General features: G+C 38.2%; 1 protein-coding gene across 7 annotated transcripts in view; it reads right to left on the bottom strand.

Annotated features, from left to right (window-relative positions):
* Window positions 1–22674, bottom strand: part of OPHN1 (oligophrenin 1) — a 630165-nt gene that overhangs the window by 238317 nt on the left and 369174 nt on the right. For all 7 annotated transcript variants that reach the window (XM_082444939.1, XM_082444938.1, XM_082444940.1 and 4 more), the window contains 5 exons: window positions 14574–14665; window positions 9608–9686; window positions 7178–7211; window positions 6577–6639; window positions 5102–5176 (listed from right to left, as the gene is read on the bottom strand). In XM_082444939.1, coding sequence (XP_082301065.1) covers window positions 5102–5176; window positions 6577–6639; window positions 7178–7211; window positions 9608–9686; window positions 14574–14665 — 343 coding nt within the window. The remainder of the gene's footprint in view (window positions 1–5101; window positions 5177–6576; window positions 6640–7177; window positions 7212–9607; window positions 9687–14573; window positions 14666–22674) is intronic.

Consider the following 22674-nt stretch of genomic DNA (forward strand, 5'->3'; position numbering starts at 1 on the left):
CTGTTTTATGTCCTTGTGCTGCCAGTAGAGATCAACAGGACCCTGTATCTGGGATATTCCAGAGGTTACTCTGAGAGGAAAATGTATGACTATGTCCATAAACTACAGCTGCTGCAAGACTCTAAGCTCTGCGAGGAAAGGAATTTTTGTCTGCCTTGTTCTCTGCTGGGTACTGACCACCTAATACAGTGCTTAGCACATAGGAGACAAGGAAAATGGGCATCCTCTAGGAGCTGGAAAAGGCAAGGAAACAGATTATCTTCCAGAGCCTCCAGAAGTAATCCAACCCTGCCAATATCTTGTTTTAGCTCCATAAGACTGATTTTAGACCTCTGACCTCTTAAACTGTAAGAGACCAAATCTGTGCTGTTTTAAGCCACTGTGTTTGTGGCAATTTGTTACAGCAGCAATAGGACACTAACGTGAACAATTCCCTGGTTCCTTACTCATGGTGAGATAACTGAAAGACCGTCCGTATATCAGAAACCCAGCAGCATGGAGCAAGTTGGGTGAGGGGATTGCCAGATTCATATGTCAGCTTTAATTTATTTTCTGTACATTAAAATACACCTGAAACAAAAATTCTTATCCCACCTTTCATATATTGACAGAAATGCTAAGAAAGGGCAATATGTTCGTTGGGAACTAAAGATGAATTTGACCTCAGATATTCAGATCTTGAGAAAACAATAGAAAAAATATTCAGTCTACAAACTTTATTTCTAAAAGTTTTTGAAGTCAGCTTCAAAACTAAAGAAAAACAAGAAATAATTTTTAAAGGACAACATTACATATATATGGTAAATTCTTTCGGCCTTCAGCAGTACTGGTTCAAAGCAACCATAATCTGAGAATAATCAAAGTATCTAGGTTAGTAAGTATAGTCATGATTAATGTATAGAACCTACATGAATTTTTTAAATATATGTATACACACAGATCTGGACTTAGGAATAAGGCATTTTGATATGTATTGAAAGTTAAAGCTCCACACTATTCTAGAGTATAATAAAAATTATTAACATATAGAATTGCTTTAAAGATTAATGCATAGAGTTCAAGTTCTGGGACTACTGAAGTGGAGTATAACATGGTTTTGTTTTATTTTCTAATGGACTTCTTTCTCCTTCAGCCAAAGAGCTCATATAATTTGAAGTTGCTTCTGTTTAATATATACTTATTATCTATTTGTCTAAATATACATGAGTTTAACACTAAAGTTAAGTTTTCAGGTGCTGAATACTTTGCATTAAGTATGGAAATAAAAAATGTCTACTATCATCCATGTGTGCACATTTCTACTCTATTTAACTCTCTACATATGATTATATTAGGTGATATTCCACTTGGTTTCTGAAAATAAAATGTATTTTCTTCTAATAGCATGAATGTGAAAGGAGAAATTTAAATACCTAAATAACATCTTAGTGATTAGTTACTTCACTCACCATGCCAACTTCTCCTCTGTTTAGTTCAGTAGGCCTCTGTCATGGTAATAGTATTGTAGGAACAATGCTTTTCTGTGTATGGTTTCCTAGCCAGGTTCAACTTCATCAAGAACTTCTGTTAATATATCCAGTCTCTTTGCCCTCCATGCCCCATCTCACCCCTCTGCTCCAGTCATTGTAAAACACTTAGTCTCTGAAGCACAACATGATCTCAGAGTTCCATTGAAGGAACAGTTACTGAGTTACCACAGTGTGCTAGGTACATTGGCATTATCATGAGCATAATTATGATTATCAAGATTACAAGGATAACAGTAGGCATTATCATTAATGAAATGCCTATGACTTGGTAAAGGGTGAAGAAGCAGAACTTTTAGATGTGGTACCAAACTGCCTCTGAGGTAATCAAATTAGTTTCTCTGTGACCAAGGTAGTTTTTGATGGATCCAGCACAAGTGAAAACTATTCCTCACAGTTTGTAGGATCTACTAACATAGGGCATCATGCAACAATCTAGGGTAGGGGAGAACTGTGACTAACCAACCAACAGACTGATTGAAAAATAATTATTAACTGTGGATATATCCCCTTTAACTTAGTGTTATATTATATTTGCCAAAAAGACAGATTTTCAGGTAGGGGAAGTATGGAAGGCTCTAGTAAACAACAGAAGAAAGCCCACAGTCAAGTGTTATAGAAGATGCCATAGAGAAAGTAGTCTGCAGTCCGCAGATTGTTTGGGTTAAAAAAGTGGCTGGAAGTGTCTTTTTGACTAGCAAAGAGCATGAGACCTAAGGAAAGAAGTAAGGAAAAGATATCATGCTGGCAAAAGGAAATGAATGCTCTTTCTCCTGGATAAATCATGGTGAGCCTACATGAAGCCAAGACAGCCAATTCGTAGTGGTATGGGAAAAGATCAGGATAGGTCAAAAGAAGCAGGGCAATTTTGAGTATCCCAGTGAGAATCTCCAGAAGACATAACACGAAAGAAGCTTAGAAGGGAGGTCTCTTTACATATTTATAGATTATACGCTAGCTGACAGACAGTCTTCTCCATAGAATGTAAGTCCCACAAAGGTAGGAAATACAAGTGGTGTGCTCAGTGTTTAATCTATAGCCCTGAGTGTAATGCCTGGCCCTTTGTAGATACTCAAATATTTGTTAAATGAATAAATAAATGAATGAGGATCATCACCAGATCTAGAATTTCTTAGATCTGGGGCAGGGATCAGGGTTTACCAGTTTTATGCATACATAAGTAAATTAACACTGTTTTATAAAATACTTATAAATATTTTTATTCAGAATATAAATATTCTGAATATAATAGACTATTGTCTATTTTTCAGATATTCTTATGAGTACTGATATTTGGAGGTTGATGTTGAACACATGCACTACACCAGCCCAGCCACTTTCCATGATACTTTAACTGAATTGTACTGTCATGTGTGATTTGAATGAACCATTTCAGTCCTATTGAAGCCTGTAACAGAATCAGTAGGATGCCCACCATGGCGGTTCTTTTAGCTTATTATACATCAGGTAGAAGAATGTAGTGATACTGGAAACAGAATTCTAAATAGTTCAATAATTTTTCAGAGACTAAATATCCTGGGCCATGCTGTCAACTGTTTTATATATGAAAAGTGTCCTTAGCTTATAAAATGCAATGTAAATTGGCCATGAATAACGCAGCTTAAATTTTTAAAAGTCAACAGTGTAAAATGATAAATAGAAACAGATATTGAGGTACCAATGATGTAATCCACAATGCAAAATCTCCATAACTGTTCTTACTGGATGCTGCAGCACCCTCAAGTGTTAATAGATTAGGATGTCAGGCCTGCAGGTTTGTGGAAGGTAAACTATGCATTACAGAAAAGACCAAAAATATATGCTTTATCCAAACTGCAGCTTTCCACACTCAATTTGTTCTCTGACACTTTATGAGAACTGAGCTTACCAGATAGTTCACCACCATTCACAAAAGGAAGAAGAGCAGGTTTTCAGGAAGAGATAAACAATGAGTTTAGTTTTGGACATGTAAAACATAGGTACCTGTGGAACATCTATGTACAGAGATCTTGCGCAAAAATTCCAATACTGACTTCCTCAGCCTTTGGAGCTTACTGCCTCAGCCATGATCAGTTTTGTCCACTTATCAGAGTGTGCTACACAGATATGATCATTCCAATATGTGCCATGATCTAAGTATGTTTGAGAAGCACAGGTCCAGTGGGAAACTGAATCCATGAGTTTAGAACTCATGAGATGATGTCTGGACTAGTGATTTTTGAGTGCTGAAAGCAAAGAGGTGCTAGTAAAAACCACAAAGAGGAACTTCCACTCCTGGCCATGTTGGAGTAACTGGGACCAGACTTCCCTCCTGTTGTAACAATTAGAACACAGGACAAAATATATGAAATAGCTGTTTGTAGTCATTGAATAACATACAGTATAAGACTATGACTCTGAAAGAGGAGAAAAAACAAGAATAAGCCCTACCATCGCCATAGCTTGCTACCTGAAAACACTTTCTGGATGGTAGCATGGGGAGTGAGAGACCAAGCTGAGCATGCAAGTCTTGCTCAGTTGAAGAGACAAAGATCAAAGTTCAGAGTTCAGAGAGGTTCAAAGTTCAGAGAGGCTGAGGAAACTAGAATTTGCAGGGCAGAGTACCAGAGAAGAGGGAGCTATGTAAAAAAAGAACTGAAAAACCCCTAGCTATGGGTCCCCTTGAGTCTGTTATTGAATATAAATCCTAGTGCCTAGGATGAAAATCCATGAGTCTAGGCAAAGAAATACCAAGAACTCACACAAAGCTGGCAAATGTTTAAGTTCCAATAACTAAGAATGAAGAGACAAAAGAAGTCAGACCTTAGATATAAGGCTAAACTAGCCAGGAAAGGATACTTTATATCTATCCTAACAAGCTTAAAAATAATCCTCAAATGGATCAAGCTGCTCCACAAATAACTGCCTGCAATACAAAATTCAACACTCTTAAAGAGAAGTCAAAGAAATTGAAACACTCAAGTCATGATGTCCAGTATCCAACAAAAATGACTAGACATATGTATAAAAGAAAAATGTGATCCATAGCCAGGATAAAAATCAATCATTAAGAAAACAGGTAGAAGAAGAAATGAAGGGGGGCAAAGATAGCATGCTGGGAAATACCCAGACAAGATTTAAAAGGTAAGAAAAAGAAAAAGGACCTGACAAGAGTCACTTGAAAGGAATAATACAAGATGTTAGAAGAATCAAGAGACCATTGAGTCACAGAAGTCATGTATGGAGAAAGTTTCGAAAAAGAGAGAGTGGTCAACAAGGATATCAAGCAAGATAGAGACTGAAAAGAGTCCACTGGATTTCACAAGAAGGTGCCTTCTAAGCCTGGCCAGAGTAGTTCCAATGGAGAGGTTGGGGTAGAATCCAGATTGCAAAGGGTTTGAGGAGTGAATAAGATGTTTCAAGGCAAGATGGCCTCTGACTCAGGATAGGCAAATAAGTGTACATTTTATGTTTGAAAATATTTTTAAAAATATATTCTACAACCTTCTTTAGCAATGTCTCCTTTCTCTTATAGCCACATTTCTTCCCAATACACAGACAACTCCAAAAAAGAATTATGAAATAAAAATTGTTACCAAAAAAGGCATTCAGCAACTTCTGAACCTGAATATTGCTGCCCACGGTACGGTACAATCCCTCTGTCTTGATCCCTAGGGAAAGAAAACCAAGTCAGTTTTATTTATATAGCTAGAGCTCTCATCTCCCTCAGGGTAGAGAAAGTAGGTACTTATACAATGGAGTCAGTTCGAACAGGAAAGGGTCTCCCTACTCTCTCCAATCTCTCCAGCCCTCCCCTGCAATAGGGGAACAGTCCTGAAACAGCTCTGCAAATTATTCTTTTCATACTTTCATTTGGATTGTACCAAGCCCTCATTAACCTGAACAGAAAAGAACACACTCTATAGTAAATAGAAGAAAATGCTCAGTTGAGTAGCAGCGGATGGCTGAGAATGGTGTTACCATCTTGTCAAGGAACTAGGGTTTAGTTGAAAAAGGAGGAAACATGAACCTTCAAATTGCCCCTGAGCAGTGGTATAAAGTAAGAGAGGCCTACAGTGTGGCAGATGTGAAGCAAACAGCCATTTTTTGCATGAAGAAAGATTGAAGTAACTTAAAAAAAAAAAAAAAAAAGAGACCTGGCTCATACACTACACTTGCCTACATTCAAAATATTCTCAGAGAGAAACAAGAGAGTATTGTCAACCTGGAAAAATGCTGATGCCACATTTGCCTGAATTTAACTTTGCCCACCAAAATTTTCAAATCAATATGTATTGTGGCAGAAACTGAACTCTTGTTTATTTAGGATGGAACTATCATAACACTACTTGAAGAGTGCCAGATAGTATTTGAGAATATTTTATAAGCCATTTGAAGCTCTTTATCTTTAAAAGCAGGAAACCACAAATTATCCAAACATGGTTAAATACCACTGATTTGCAATTTGTGGAAATTTTAAAAATTGTGTCTAGTACTCAAGGTTTATAAACAGTCTCCTTTCCTAAAACGGGTCCTGACTAATAGATGATATCATTGTTCCTTTAGAGAAATTGCCTAGGAAAAATTCAGAATGACCAGATTTTGCCATTTGCAGCAACGTGGATGGACCTGGAGGGTATTATGCTAAGTGAAATAAATCAGACAAAGACAAATACTGTATGATATCCTTTACAGGTAGAATCTAAAAGATAAAATAAAACTGGTGAACATAACAAAAAAGAAACAGACTCACAGATATAGAGAACAAACTCGTGGCTACCAGTGGGGTTGGGGGGAGGGGAGGGGCAAAATAGAGGTGGGAATTAAGAGGTACAAACTATTATGTATAAAATAAATAAGCTACAAGAATATATTGTACAACACGGAATACAGCCAATATTTTATAATAACTATAAATGGAGTATAACCTTTAAAAATTGTGAATCACTATGTTGTATACCTGTAACATATAATATTGTACATCAACTGTACATCAATAAAAATTAAATAAATAAATAATAAAAAGAATTACCAGATTCAAACACTGCTAAGGCTATGGTTCATATCTTACCTTTGGTCTCAATGACATTGATGCACTTCCTAACAAACTTGAACCCCACTTCGTTCAGCTCCACTGTTTCAAGCAAAAGAAAGCAGAGTTAGATTCTGCTGTAATAAACCTCACCTACTAAGCATTCAATGATCTTGCTAAGAGACCGCAGTGAGAGAACTAGGGGTTTGGTTGCTCTTCTTCAATCACCCTTAGGTGGAAAGATTCCTCATTCAGGGGAGAGGGTGGTTAGAGTTTTTACTCTTATAACACAAAATGCTTTTACTTGACCCTTTGCATTATGTCTGCTTTAGGCATGAGCTACATCAAATGTGAAATGTGAGGCTGGAAATGCACACAATTTCTATCATGTGTCTAGAAAAAGAAGGATATAATGTGTTTCTCTATATTACTACTACTACCCCACCCATAAGCTAAGATAAAGTGACTTCCTTAATTCAATCAATAAACACCTTTTAAAAAAAATAGGCCTGAATTTCATTCCCTACAGAGGTATCCACAAATACACTTGCATCAATATTACATATCATTGATGATAGCATTTACTGTGATTAGGACAGCTAACAGTTCATAATGTCAGTAGATCAGAAATTTGACTCACTTTCTTCCTGTTTTGTTATAGGGCTGTGATAGATCTACAAAAAAAGAGACAGAAAGAGCCATGGTTATTGTGAATCACTATAGGTAAGTACAGCAAATACTAAATATCTTTCCCCAAATAAGCCATCAAAACCATTAGCGACTTTAAGGCTTTAACAAGAAAGAAAATGGGCTAAACAGAATCATCTTTGCCTAGGTCCCTAGGAACAGTTGGATTAACAATCCCTGAAGATTACACTGGATTTCATACAGTTCACTGCAGTTGTAGCCTACTCATCTTAGACATTTACTTATGTAAAGCTTAGAGAATTTTTCTGATGGAGCAAGAGAGCATGAGAGAAAGAAAGTGATTTTCTCATGGATACCTGGGTAATTGGCATTGATGGTAAAATTTAAATATTCCTAATACCAACCTCCCCGCCCAGAGACATTAATGGGTGTTTCCCTGTAGAAAGGCAAGTGCCCATCTGAAAGAGATCCATGCATTCACCAAGATTTCTCTGAGCCATCTTGAAGTATGCATTGTGATATCTATGTGAGAGACCAAAGAGGAGATCCTTGACCCTTGAAGCCTAGTCTTGGCTCTACCTCTACCTCTACCTCATTATGAAACTTAGGTGTGTCCTTTTCATTCTCTAGACTTCAAAATTCATATCTCTAAAATGATCAGGGTTGGAGTAGATGTTCCTTCAAGTCCTGATCTTCTTTGACACTTTAAGCAAAGGCAAGCATACTATGTATAAGATCAATGAATTGGGGGGGGTTAATAAAGTAGTGACAACATTAGTAATGTGAGGCTGCAGGAAATAAGTCCTCTATATGCCATCTGTATAGTTTGCTTTAACAATCTCTCCTTTTAAAAGAAAATTTTCTCCCTATGTGTGTATGCCAAAGGATATTTCAGTGAGAGAGGTTTCTGTGCTTGGCCAGCCCCTTTTCACCACTGCTATAAACAAGATATTTGTGAAACGTCTCTCATAATCAAGTTGGTAAGGATCCACATGCAGTGGGCCCATGTTCTAACATCATTCTCCACAAAAAGCCATCTGTATCCTTTGATTTTTAAAACCCTAAAGGGAGAGCAATTTCAGGAGAGGGAATTAAGAGTAAAATGATTTACAATATCATAAATTAACTATACATCAATTTTAAAAAGTAAGAAGAAAGAAATATGAACAACAAAAAAGAATAAAATGCCTTGCTGAGCTTCCTACTATCCTCCTAAAGAAATATCACAGGCATGTAATAGTTAAGCTCCAGGTTTCTGGGAGGGGAGGAAGGGGAGAAAGGCCCTGGCCTATTTTCTGGATGACAGTCCTCACAACACCACTTCTCTCCTGCTACCATCTTGGTTGCTATTAATGCAATCTGGCATCTGGGCACTCCTCTTTAGTCTCCAAGGCACTGAAAACACACAGAAAGAAAGCCCTGTGATATATTTCCCCTCTTAGCAAGTTTTTGCCTTGCATAAAGCAAGAAGATTGGACTGTATCCAAACACTGTTGAATTTCAGTATGTTTGTACCCAACCTTCAGACCAGTCAGAAGCACCTCAACCTAATATAGTACATTATGGTTGACAAACTGGTTTTCAACTGATTTTTCAAATCAACTCTGTGAGGTAGGTAGAACAGAAATTATTAAAGCCATTTTACTTAAGAGAAGAGAACAGTCTCGGAGATTAAATAACTATCTCAAGATCACACAATCATTGAATGGCAGAACCAGATCCAAATCTAACCTTTTGGGATTCCAAGACTAGGAAGCTGATATTATTTCATATGCCACGAGAAGAAACCTACGCAGAAGATACTGAAGAGAGAAAATGCTTTTCAGTGACCTCTGACTGTTCATATTGGTCTTTCTATGATAATCACTAGCCTTTTAAAAGTATTACTTGTCATCATATGTAACAGTGTTCTAAATGGAGTGGTGCATCCTGGGATATAGGATGGCAATGCCATCTCCTGCCCTTAAAGAGAACAAGCTGACTTGGGGATGTAAGGGAGGGGCAGCAAAACCATTTTGAATAAAATCTTAATAAATCCTTGTTCACAACCATGGAAATTATTTTCCATCCTTATATATGAACACATATTAATGTTATAAACTGCAAAAAGGCTTAATTTTCTTTCTTAAGATTTTGTGGGCATGGCTGCATAATCTAAGACCAGAGCAAGAAGCTGAGAGACCTGGATTCTAGGCCCATTGTGATGCCTTTCTGAGAGTGATCCTAGAGAAGTCTTTCACCCTCTCTGGAACTCAAGTTGCCTAACTTGTTAAAAAAGAAATGTCAACTCAACAATTCCTTCTACCTCTAAAATTTTGAGTATCAAAGATCTATCACCATTTAATTATCCTGGACCCACTGCTACCACTAGAGCGACACATATACTGGATTCTGTTGCTGAGGTTTCCCCAGGATAACTTACAGGTTCTTTCCCATCCATGGCCTCCATCCATAGTCTTCTGTTAGCTTCTGAAAGGGCTTGCAGAGTGATGGTTCCTGGCCTAAGGAAAAAATGACAAGTTGAGAGCAGAAAAGTCACCTGAGAGATTGAAGTCTTGTGATCTAGGGTCCCTCTCAGCTCTGGGAGATATCAAACTGAGCAGGCACAGGCATATAGATTTCCAACTTCTCATAATCTGTTTTACTCAGAAAAACAATGGAACTTAGAGAACAGTAACTTTGGAAACACTGGTGGAGGTGGTATCTTGGTGGCCTCATGCCAGAATTGGACAAGGAAATAGGAAGGCAGATACTGACACCTAACCATAATACACACTTAAACTGGCCCCACTGTGCTTGAGCCAAACTGAGGCTCACCCTGCCTCTCTCTCTTGGAAGCCAGCCATTTGGTCTGGGCTCTAGGGGTTCTGAGCATGTTCATTACAGGCACGTTCATCTATCAGGAAAATGGCTTGCTACTTCTACCACCTAGGATGTCCAAGGAGCATTTCAGTTGGAAATAAGTCAACAACATGCACAATGGCTCAGCCACAGGGGGGAGGCCTTTTGGCCGATTTAAGCAAGGTTATGAATAACAATGACAACTAATAGTTATTGAATGCTCACCAGGTGCCAGGTTCTTTTCTAAGTACTTTATAGGTATTAATTCATTTAATCTACACAGGAAGGCTATAAAGCAGGGACTATAGTAATCCTTATTTTATAGAAGGGGAAACTGAGGCACAGAGAGGTTACCTAAGTTCACACAGTGGTTAAATATAGAGCCAGGATTTCTATTTAGCAATTTTGGTCCAGCAGCCATGTTCTTTCTTAACTAATACACTATAAGGCCTCTTCTGCATGGCAGATGACTTCAAATCTAATTTTATTTTATTTACTTGCAGTAACTATAACTACATACCCAGAGATACCCCAATTTTGTATACTCTTGTTCTTTTTAGACCTTCAAAACCAAACTGGAATTTGGGGATTGACCATAATGTTGCAGGTATAAGGTCTCTTCCATTCTCTGCGTAGTTGTGCCATTATGAGATGCTTGTTACTCTCACTCCTTCTATGTTAAGGTGAGACCTCTCTCAGAGTCATGAAATGATAAGAGCAATTACAAGAGAGTTCAGTGGAAAAGTCACTGTGCCTCAGTTTCTTTATCCATAAAAATGTTGGAGCAGACAAGCTGGGAGGTCCTTTCCAGTTCTGATATCATGAGATTCCTGTTCTACCTGTCCTTCTGTCTCTTATTCCATTAAAGTACTCCTTAAAAAAGGAAAGAAAAAAAAAAAGAAAAAGCAAGTCATTAACTAGAATGAATCGTTCTTTTTTCTGCTCTTTAGCTGTTTGGGCACAATTACACTTTACAGGATTTGCTACTGAACTAGGGATATTAGCTAACATCGTCATCAGTTAATGAAAAGGAATTCTGAATTCTAGGTGTCCTCGGGAGCTTATAAGCATTGTGACCACCTATCGACCCATGCCAATTTTTTCCTCACAGACTCAATTTATAATATTCAATAAGACTAAACCCTTAAGTAAAAAAAAAAAAAAAAAAAAAAAGGAAAGCCCCCAAATGATCTTTAAGCCAGAATCAATTGAAAACCAGGACTTGGCTTTGGGCACTGGATTCTTTCAAGTTTAACTTTTTCTAAGAAACATCCAACCTTTTGGATATATCTTATGGGGCTAGAAAGTCTAGAAATCTTTGTAAAAACAGCTACGCAGATGAATCCTGAAGCCAGAAGGAAGGAGGGCAAGCAAATGCGCAACAAACATAAAAGCAGATGCTGTAGACTAGATAGGATGTTAAGCCCATTCTAGACTCAGTTTCCCTACTTGGGAAACCAATAAGCTGGTATGTGTCCTCTCTTGACCATACGGAGAAGCTGAAAGAATAAATAAGTGACTATTCAATAAGCATTTGGAGATTCTTGGGTGCTACCGAAAGTCAAATTCAAAGAAAAATACTGCTAAGAACAAGACGACAAAGTAGAGAGTATGACTTCTAGTCCAGGCTTTTCCATTATGACTTTAGACAAATCCTTTGCCCACCCTGAGGTCTGAGTCACTCATCTAAAAAAAAAAGGCATATACAGCATATTTGCTGTAGAGTTCAGTGGTTAAGAGTATGACTTGGAAACTAGTATTCCTGGATTTGGATCCTAGCTCTAACATTTAATAGCTGTATAACCTAAGTGCTTAACTTCTTTCTGTCTCCTTGTCTTTGTGAAATTGGGATAGTAACATCCCCTACTTCATTTGACTGATGAAGACTAAAGGAAATTATACACTTAAAAGGCTGAGAATGGTGCCTGGCACATAGAGGTACTCAGAGAATGTTAGCAGTTGTTGTTGTCATCATCATCGTCACTGTTGTCATTATTACTATTATTATTGCCCTTCAAGTTCTGATGGCCTATGAGCCTGTGGCTTCAAATATTGGTAGGAACACTAATAGAAAAGTTATCCTCTATTCTGGAAATAGAAAAAGGGACTCAAAGACTCCTTTGTTCTATCCCACAGGGAACATGAGTAAATGTGCCTGATGTCTACTGGGAGGCCTGTCTCTGCCCCTTATATCTGATTGACCAGCCAGGAAAGCAAATGCAGATGTCACATCACTCAGAAAACTCCACATGCACAGAGGTACCTCAGCATCTATTCATTATTATATTTGACCCTCTATTTCACAACATATTTATTCTCCTTATAATAGACAATGGAATAAAATTAAAAAGAACATGGGGTTTGGAGACCTACAGACCAGGGTTTGAGCACAGCCTTGCTACTATGTGACTTTGATTAGGCAAGGCAGTTAAATATATACAAGTTAATAGTCTCCTCACCTGTTAAATGAGGGAATGTTTTTTAAAGTGCCCAATATGTGGCAAGTAAAATCATAGATACATTGAAACTTTAATTCCTGGGTTCTGTTCTCAGAATTCCTCAGCATTCTTGGTTAGGGAAAAACACATTTAAAAATGAATACCAAATTCAGTATCTACCATGAGCTATACATAGCACTAGATGCAAGATATATAAAGATGAGTTGGTCTTAGCCCCTAACCTTAGGGCCAAACTGTTTGCAAATGCTTTGAGTCTATGGGAATATTACTTGCAAGTGGGCGGCAAATTTAAGCTGAAAAGTGAATCAGAATGGAACTAGACACAGAAAATTTTAATTTCATTTATGTACATTGATGCTGCATAGCCAAAGACACTAAAGGTTCATGAAAAGGAAGACACAGCCAACAGTCACTTTCCCCTTCCTACTGGGCCTGAAGCTGTGGGGGAAAATGAGTGACAGCCTTATGGTTATCAGTAACAATGTTTACAATTACAGCCCTCTTTGATTGAGGCCATCCATTCTTTTTTTTTTTTTTGGCTGTGTTGGGTCTTTGTTGCTGCGCGCGGGCTTTCTCTAGTTGCGGAGAGCGGGGGCTATGCTTTGTTGTGGTGCGTGGGCTTCTCGTTGTGGTAGCTTCTCTTGTTGCTGAGCAGGGGCTCTAGGAACACGGGCTTCAGTAGCTGTGGTATGCAGGCTCAGTACTTGTAGCACACGGGCTTAGTTGCTCCGCGGCATGTGGGCTCTTCCTGGACCGGGGCTTGAACCCGTGTCCCCTGCATTGGCAAGTGGATTCTTAACCACTGTGCCACCAGGGATGCCCAGGACCATCCATGCTTAACAAAGAAAGCATATAGATTCACAAACAGAATTTTTTTAACATCTTTATTGGAGTATAATTGCTTTACAAAGTTGTGTTCATTTCTGCTGTATAACAAAGTGAATCAGCTATACGTATACATATATCCCCATATCCCCTCCCTCTTGCGTCTCCCTCCCACCCTCCCTATCCCACCCCTCTAGGTGGTCACAAACCACCGAGCTGATCTCCCTGTGCTATGCGGCTGCTTCCCACTAGCTATCTATTTTACATTCGGTAGTGTATATATGTCCATGCCACTCTCTCAACTTCGTCCCAGCTTACCCTTCCACAAACAGAAATTTAAAATGGGGAAATGGACTAATAGTTACTTATTCCCAGACAAAAAAATGCCTTATTTTCTTAATCTGATCTATATGATTCCAGTCACTAATAGTTTTGTTCATATGATATTGTAATTCAACCTTCAAGTTCCTTTCTAGTAATCTGATCATTTTGTTAAATTCTACTGTATTACTTAGTGCCTAATACATGGAAATAATGGACTGAAATAAAATAAACACATTTACTCACTGAACTTTGGATCAACCTCCCAACTATATAACATGCCTTTTTCCAAAGTAACTCCAAATGTTCTCATTTTAAAATTTAAAAGTTAAATTCCCCTCTGATAAAATTGCCCAGGTTGAAAAAACAAAAAGAGGGCACTGGAGAGAAACAAATGCAACAAAGTCCAAAGTTTGCAAGCTTTTGCTGAAATCAGAAAGTTGATAACCAAACTATTTCCACTTTACATAAATATCTGCAAAGTAGGAAAATCTGTATCATGTTTGTACCAAATGGGGAAAAAAGAATCCCTAATACCACTACCACCCTCCATCCAATCTACCTCCCCTTAAATATGTGTTCCAATTCATTTGTTCTTGTATATTAGGAAATAAAAAAGAATGAGTTTTGTTACCCTGTCCTTTTGTAGCATCACCAAATGTTGACCTTTTGCATATATAATAGCAAATTAAATCATAGGAGTAACTTGTTCTGCCTAAAGCAAGTGAGGCAAAGCTGACTGAACCTTGAATAGAGAGAACTAGCTCTGGGCCAGCTCTAACAGGGATCCCTGAAAGGGCAGTCAGAAGAGCCAAGACAATGATGTCATGAATAATTTTGCTCATTTTTATGAACAAGAGATGACAGAGGAAAATAAAATACCTACCCAGGCTCAGCATCTGGCACATGGGGACATTGTCAATTCATATCAGCACAGCTTACCTTTCATTAGTTTCTATATCAAAACAGAATCTCTTGTCGATAGACTCCGTCTTCCTTCTCACGCAGTACTTCAGGGTTAAGTCCAAGGGTCCCTGATATAAGAAAAGCATTAATAGCCAGCTTGAAAAAAAATACATAGAAGCTTCTTCTGCCTACCGCAGCATCCTCAGTGTCACTTGGAAGGCATCTCTCAGGGCAGCGGGAACAATGTTTAGCCTCACTGAGAACCTTGTCCCCTCAAATGGTAGTTGCAGCAAGGTGGCAGATGGTTTCTCTCTGCTCCAAAAATCAATGGCTGAGTTCAGGAGAAAATGCTCAGGATAAGACATTGCTCTTTTCCAAGCATGATATATTAAATAGGAAACTCATTATACAACATGTAAAGGGGAATTTAGGAGAAATGGGCTGCCCAAATGCCATTAAGTGTACAAAATAAAATTTCGTGAGGCTTCTAGGTAGGGAGGTTGCAATGGGTAAGTGGCTTTCTGCAATCTTCCTTCCATTACAGTGGCAGATAGAAGAGGGGAAGAAAAACATTTTTGGTTCCCCACTTCCAGAGTCTTTAAGATGATGGGAATTACAAAAGCAATATCTCCAAAGATAGGGCAGGAGTAGGGAAAATAGGCATATTTGTGTAATGGTCAAGGTGGCATTTGGTATTTCATATGTGCAGGATAATGTGGCCCACCTGTCTTGTGGGCACATAACAAGGCCATAGAAATCCACTGTGTCCACAGATTAAAATTCCCCAAATCCCAACATAGTTCAGTTCCCCTCTATTATCTCAACAGAGACAGTGGGGTATAGGAAAGAGAAGTAATGTTTATTGATCACCTACTATGTGCCACATATTATGCTAGGTATTTTTAAACCACTTTTCTTCATAACAACACTCAGAGGGAAGTGAACCTCAGAGAGGTAAAATGGCTTACCCAAAGTCACCCAAGTCGGTATAGCAGAAATAGTAATAAACTAAGAAGTTTAAAACCTTGGGTCTTGTCTCAGTTATGCCATTTACTAGCTATGTGGCCCAGGGTAAATATTCTTCCTTTCTGAATATAAACTTCACAACCTATTAAATAGGAATAATACTATCCTCCTTGCTGTCTCGAATTCAGAAATACTGCCCAAGTGCCAGGTTTGTGCCTAAGCACTATACCATCCAAAATGGTCCATACAGCTGATCATCCAGTACTTCCCTCTCATTGTCACACTCAAGCCCTTTGCAGGTCTATCCTTTTACCTGATCCTGCACTATAGAAACAAAACTCTATATTCACCTTTCAATCTGCCTTCCCAACCCCAACACTTAGGATATCAAGCATTGTTAGCCTTGCAAGATGAGAGTAATTAACAGTATCATGTACTCACCCTCCCTCTTTAAACTCTCAACTCCTTCAGATTTGGTGAGGTGATGTCAAAGCTTGGGGGACAACACCACTCCAGGTTCACCTCCAGCTACCGTCATCTAGTTTATGTCCCATCAGTGCAAAAGTACTCTTATTTCACACATGTATCATGCTCTTTCATAACTCCAACTTTGCATATACTGTTTCCTCCACCCAAAGTGACTTTATCTATATTCTTTGACTGGCTAAACTCTTAACTTGTTCTGCAACTTGTAGTTCAGCTTTCATTTCCTGAAAAATCCTTCCCGAACACAATATACTGTCTGCTATGTGTTTTCTGCATTGTATTAAAGCTTCTTTTTTTCATGTCTGATTTCCCCACTTGACAGATCTCCTCAAGGATGTGGGCAGTGTCTTATTTATCTTTATATCTCTAGTACCTAGTAAAGAGTTAGTGCTCAATAAATATAAACTATATTATCATCCTTGCCATTTTTTTCTGAGAAAAATGATACTGAGCAACATTAAGTAATTTACTCAAGATCACAGTTTACTAGGCCACAGAACTAGGATTTAAGACTAGTTCTTGAGACAAGAGTGTCCAAGAGGTGGAGTAGGACAACCCTTAGCTCACTTCCTCCCATGGGCACACCAATATTACAACTATTTATGGAGTGATGATCAATGATGAGAATCACCTGAAGGCTAGCAGAAAAGATCCTCTACAGCTAAAGGTATAAGGAAGGAACCACAACTAGACAGGTAGGAGGGGCACAGGCATGGTATAGTCAAGGCGCACAACCCTGGGTACATGATCCACAAACAGGAAGATAATTACAATTGCAGAGTTTATCCCTAAGGGGCAAGGGATAAACTGACCCCCATATGGGATTCCTAGTCAAGGGGTCCTGACCCAGGAAGACAAGGCCTCAGAACATCTGGCTTTGAAAGCCAGGGCTTCCTTTCAGGAGGGCCAGAGGGCTGTAGGAAATAGACACTCTATTTTTAAAGGGTGCACACAAAATCTCACATGCTCTGAGAACTAGGACAAAAGCAGTAATTTGAAAGGCACCTGGGTCAAATCAACCTGCTGGTATTAGAGACCCACCCAGAGAGACAGGAGACAACTGGAACTCACCCTAGGGACACAGACACTGGTGGAAGCCATTTTGAGGAGCTAATTCTACCATGAGGAAACAGGTGCTGGAAAGCACCATTTTGGAGTCCCCCTTGTAGCTTATTAATGTCAGACCTGGCCCCACCCACCAGCTAGTTGGCAAAAGTCCTAAGACATGCTAGGCCAAGCAGCCAGCCACAGAGGGATACAGCCCCATCCACCAGCAGGCTAGCAGCAGCAATAGGTCCCCCTGGACTACCCAGCCACTCCAGGACCCAGTGCCATCTAACAGAAAGCACAGGGCTCAGCCCTGCTCACCAGTAAGTGGGAAAAAGCTCCAGGAACTGGCCTTACCCTGTAGCAGGCAGGCAACAGCCCCAGGATACACTGGGCTCCAACACTGCCCAGCAGTGTGCTGAAACTAGCTTTGAGACATACTGTGCCCCACAACCAGCTTACCCAGGATCCAGCCCCACCAAACAGCAGGCTGAAACCAGCCCCCAGACCCCAGCTTGACCCAGCAGCAGCTTGACACCTGCTCTGGGACCCTTCCTTTGGGCTTCACAAGAAGCCAACCAGTGACTTGGCCAAGCCCACCAGTGGGTAAGGACCAGGACACAGCCTAAACTACCATGGGGCAATAACCAGTTCCAGGACTCCCTGGGCCCCACAGCCAACTGCAATGGAACTCAGACCAGCCCACCAGCAGGTGGTAGCTTCAGCAGTAGGCAGGGCCTGGCAACCAACCACGGCGGGGGGGTGCCCACCAGTGTGCCCATAATAGTAGGCCCCACCAAAAGAGGAGCCTCTTTTTATATATAAGACATTCTATTCAAAAGCTAGCTGCAGAATATACATTCTTTTCAAGTGCACATAACACTCTCCAGGATAGATCACAAGCTAGGACGCAAAACAAGTGTCAGTAAATTTAAGGAGATAGAAATCATATCAAGTATCTTTTCTAACCACAACACTATGACTAGAAATCAACTACAAGAAAAAAACTGCAAAAAAACCCATAAATATGTAGAGGATAAACAATGTGTTACCAAACAACCAAAGGATCACTGAAGAAATCAAAGAGGAAATCAAAAATACCTGGAGACAAATGAAAATGAAAACAAAACAATCCAAAATTTGTGGAATGCAACAAAAGCAATTCTAAAAGTGAATGTTACACCAATACAAGTTTACCTCAGGAAACAAGAAAAATCTCAAATAAACAACGTAACCTTACACATAAAGTAACTAGAAGAAGAACAAACAAAAGCCAGTGTCACTACAAGAAAAGAAATCATAAGATCAGAGCAGAAATAAATGAAATAGAGACTAAAAAACAAAAAATAGAAAAGATAGATTAAACTAAGAGCTGGTTGAAAACATAAACAAAATTGATAGATCTTTACCCAGAGTCATCGAGAAAAAAGAGAGAGGGCCCAAATCAATAAAATCAGAAATAAAAAAGAAGTTACAACCAACAACACAGAAATACCAAAGATCGTAAGCGATTACTATGATCAAACACCAATAACATGGACAACTTAAGAGAAATTCCTAGAAATAAATGTACAATCTTCCAAAACTGAATCAAGAAGAAATAGAAAATACAAACAGACCAATTATCAGTAATGAAACTGAATGAGTAATTAAAAGAAATACTCCCAACACACAAAATACAGAACCAGATGGCTTCACAGGTGAATTCTACCAAACATTTAAAGAAGACTAACACCTATTCCTCTCAAACTATTTCAAAAAATTACAGTGGCAATACACTTCTGAATTCATTCTGTAAGGCCTGCATCACATTGATATCAAAATCAGACAAAGACACCACAAAAACAGAAAATTACAGGCCAATATCACTGATGAACATACATGAAAAAAATCCTCAACAAAACTTTAGCAAAGCCAATTCAACAGTACATTAAAAGGATCATACACCATAATCAACTGGGATTTATCCCAGGGATGCAAGGATGGTTCAATATCCACAAATCAATGTGATACACCACTTAATAAACTGAAGACTAAAAAATCATATGATCATCTCAAGAGATGCAGAAAGAGCTTTTGACAAAATGCAACATCCATTATGATAAAAAATTCTTAACAAAATTGATATACAGGGAACATGCCTCAACATAATAAAGGCCAAATATGATGAGCCCACAGCTAACATCATAGTCAATGGTGCAAAGCTGAAAGCATTTCCTCTATGACCAGAAACAAAACAAGGATACCCACTCTTACCAGTTTTAATGAACATAGTATTGGCATTGCAGGCCACAGCAATCAGACAAGAAAAAAAAAAATAAACCAAACCCTAATTGGAAAGGAAGAAGTAAAAGTGTCAATGTTTGCAGATGACATGATACCACATATACAAAATCCTAAAGATGCTACCAAAAAACTATTAGAACTCATTGAAGAATTCAGTAAAGTTGCAGGATACAAAATTAATATACAGAAATCTGTGGCATTTGTACACACTGACAACAAACTATCAGAAAGAGAAATTAATAAAATAATCCCATTTATAATCACATAAAAAATAAAATACCTAGGAATAATCTAAGGAGGTAAAATGCCTGTACTCAGAAAGCTATAAGATGCTAATGAAAGAAACTGAAGATGATACAAACAAATGGAAAGATACTCCATGCTTGTGGATTAGAAGAATTAATATTGTTAAAATGACCGTACTACCCAAGGTAATCTACAGATTCTATGTAATCACTAGAAAACTAGCAATGGCATTTTTCACAGAACTAGAACAAGTAATTCTAATATCTGTATGTTAATGCATAGACCCTGAGTAGCCAAAACAATCTTGAGAAGGATGAACAAAGCCAAAGTTAACATGCTCCCTGATTTCAAACTATACTACAAAGATACAGTAATCAAAACATTATGGTTCTGGCACAAAAACAGACACATAAATCAATGCAACAGAACAGAGAGACCAGTAATGAACCCACACTTATGTAGTCCATTAATCTATGACAAAGGATGCAAGAATATACAATGGGGAAAAGACAGTCTCTTCAATAAATGATGTTGGGAAACTAGACAGCTACATGCAAAAGAATCAAACTGGACTAGTTTCTCACATCATATACAAAAATAAACTCACAATGAATTAAAGACTTAAGTGTAGGATTTGAAAGCATAAAACTCCTAGAAGAAAACATAGGTAGTTCTCTCTGTGACATCAGGCTTAGCAATATTTTATTGGATCTGTCTTCTCAGGCAACGGCAACAACAGCAAAAATAAACAAATGGGACTTCCTCAACCTAAAAAGCTTTTGCACAGCGAAGAAAACTATAAACAAAATGAAAAGGCCACCTACTGAATGGGAGACAATATTTGTAAATGATATATCTGATAAAGGGTTAATATCCAAAATATACAGAGAACTCAAAATTCAAAATTAAAAAAAAACAATTTAAAGAATAGACAGAGGGCCTGAATTTTTTGAAAGAAGACAAACAAATGGCCAACAGGAACATTAAAAGATGCTTAGCATCACTAATCATTGGGGAAATGCAAATCAAAACCACAATGAGATGTCACCTCACATCTGACTGAATGGCTATCACCAAAAAGACCACAAATAACAAATATTGGTGAGGATGTAGAGAAAAGGAAACCCTAGTACACTCTTGGTGGGAATGTAAATTGGTGCAGCGACTGTGGGAAGCAGTATGGAGATTCCTCAAAAATTTAAACATAGAGTTTCCATATGATCCAGCAATTCCACTCCTGGGTATTTGTCGGAAGAAAACAAACACACCAATTAGAAAAGATATATGCACCCCTATGTTCAGCATTACTTACAATAGCCAAGATATGGAAGCAATCTAAGTGCACACCAGTAGATAAATGGATTAAAAAACATGTGGTATATAAAAACCATGGAATATTACTCAGCCATACAAGGGAATGAAATCTTGCCATTTGCGTCAACATGGATGGACCTCAAGAGTATTATGTTAAGTGAAACAAGTCAGACAGAGAAAGACAAATACCATATGATTTCACTTATATGTTAAATCTAAAAAACAAAACAAATGAACCAACATAATGAAACAGAAATAGAGTCATAGGTACAGAGAACAAACAGGTGGTTGCCAGAGGGGAAGGGGGGGCGGGATGTGAAAAATAGGTGAGAAAGATTAAGAGGTATAAATTTCCAGTTACAAAATAAATGAATCACAGATATGAAATGTACAGTGTGGAGAATATAATCAATAATTATGTACTATCTTTATATGGTGACAGATCATAACTAGACTTATCACGGCGATCCTTTTATAATACATAGAAATCCCAAATCACTATGTTGTTCATCAGGAACTAACATAGTGTTACAGGTCAATTATACTTGAAAAACAAACAAACAAAGTAACTCATAGAAAAAAGAGATCGGATTTGTGCTTACCAGAGGTGGAAGCTGGGGGAATAGGGAATTGGACGAAGGCATCTAAAGGTACTAATTTCCCGTTATAAGATAAATAAATACTAGGGATGTTATGTATAACATGATTAATATAATTAACACTTCTGTATGTTATATATGAAAATTGTTAAGAGAGTAAATCCTAAGAGTACTCATCACAAGAAAAAAATTTTTTCTTTAATTTTGTACCTGTATAAGACAATGGGTGTTCACTAAACTTATTGTGATAATACTTTCATATTGTATGTAAGTCAGATCATTATGCTGTACACCTTAAACTTATACAGTGCTGTATGTCAGTTATATCTCAGTATAACTGGAACGGAAAAATATTTGATATGAAGAATGAATGAATGAATGAAAAAGTAAATGAATAAATAGGTAAAACTAGTTATTGTGATTCAAAATGTAGCTCTCTTGCCTCTTACAACTACCTGAAAGGGAAGGGATGAGAATCTTATAAAATAGTATTTGGGATTGTGCTCTGTAAAGTAAGCAGTACAACCCAAAAGGAAGTTGATAGGCTGAACTACTAGAGTACACTGGTAAGTACCACAGTCAGAAAGAGAGCTAATTCTTCCATCTCCAAATTGGGCTAATGATACTTCACAGTGCTGCTGGGAAAGTAAATGAGGCACATGACAGCAAATGTCTAGCTCAGAGCCTGGTGCACAGCAAACACTGAATAAATAGTGGCTTTTATGGTGTTATCATTATTATAGTCTCACTTATTTGTATTATTTACCTTTATAAAACACAAACTAGTAAAAGGAACTGAGAGAAATGATAAGAAGAAACCATTTCCAATTCAGTTTAAGGAAATTAAAGTAACTACTTCCACCTCTCCTTTGCTGTAAATGGACAACCGAGTTCCTCTTTCCATTCCATAAAGAGTCCCATATTTAAATTGCTTAGGCTGACACTTACTGCAGTTTTGCAAGTAGCCACTCAATTAAAAGGGCAGGGGGAAAGAATAACTAAAAGAAGGGCTTGCTCTCATCTGCTAAGAAGCTATGAAAGTGGTATCTGCTGCCTCTGGCCTCAGCTTTGCAGTAGGACCTGCCTAAGAAAGGAACTTTGAAGTCCACAGTTCGGAAAGTAATGTGTGTAGAAAAAGAAAAGAAAGAGACTACAGGACAGTGTTACTTAAAAGCACTTGCCAGTCAGATACA

Source organism: Balaenoptera physalus (assembly GCF_965194825.1).
Source record: "Balaenoptera physalus genome assembly, chromosome: X".
Lineage (NCBI taxonomy): Eukaryota > Metazoa > Chordata > Mammalia > Artiodactyla > Balaenopteridae > Balaenoptera > Balaenoptera physalus.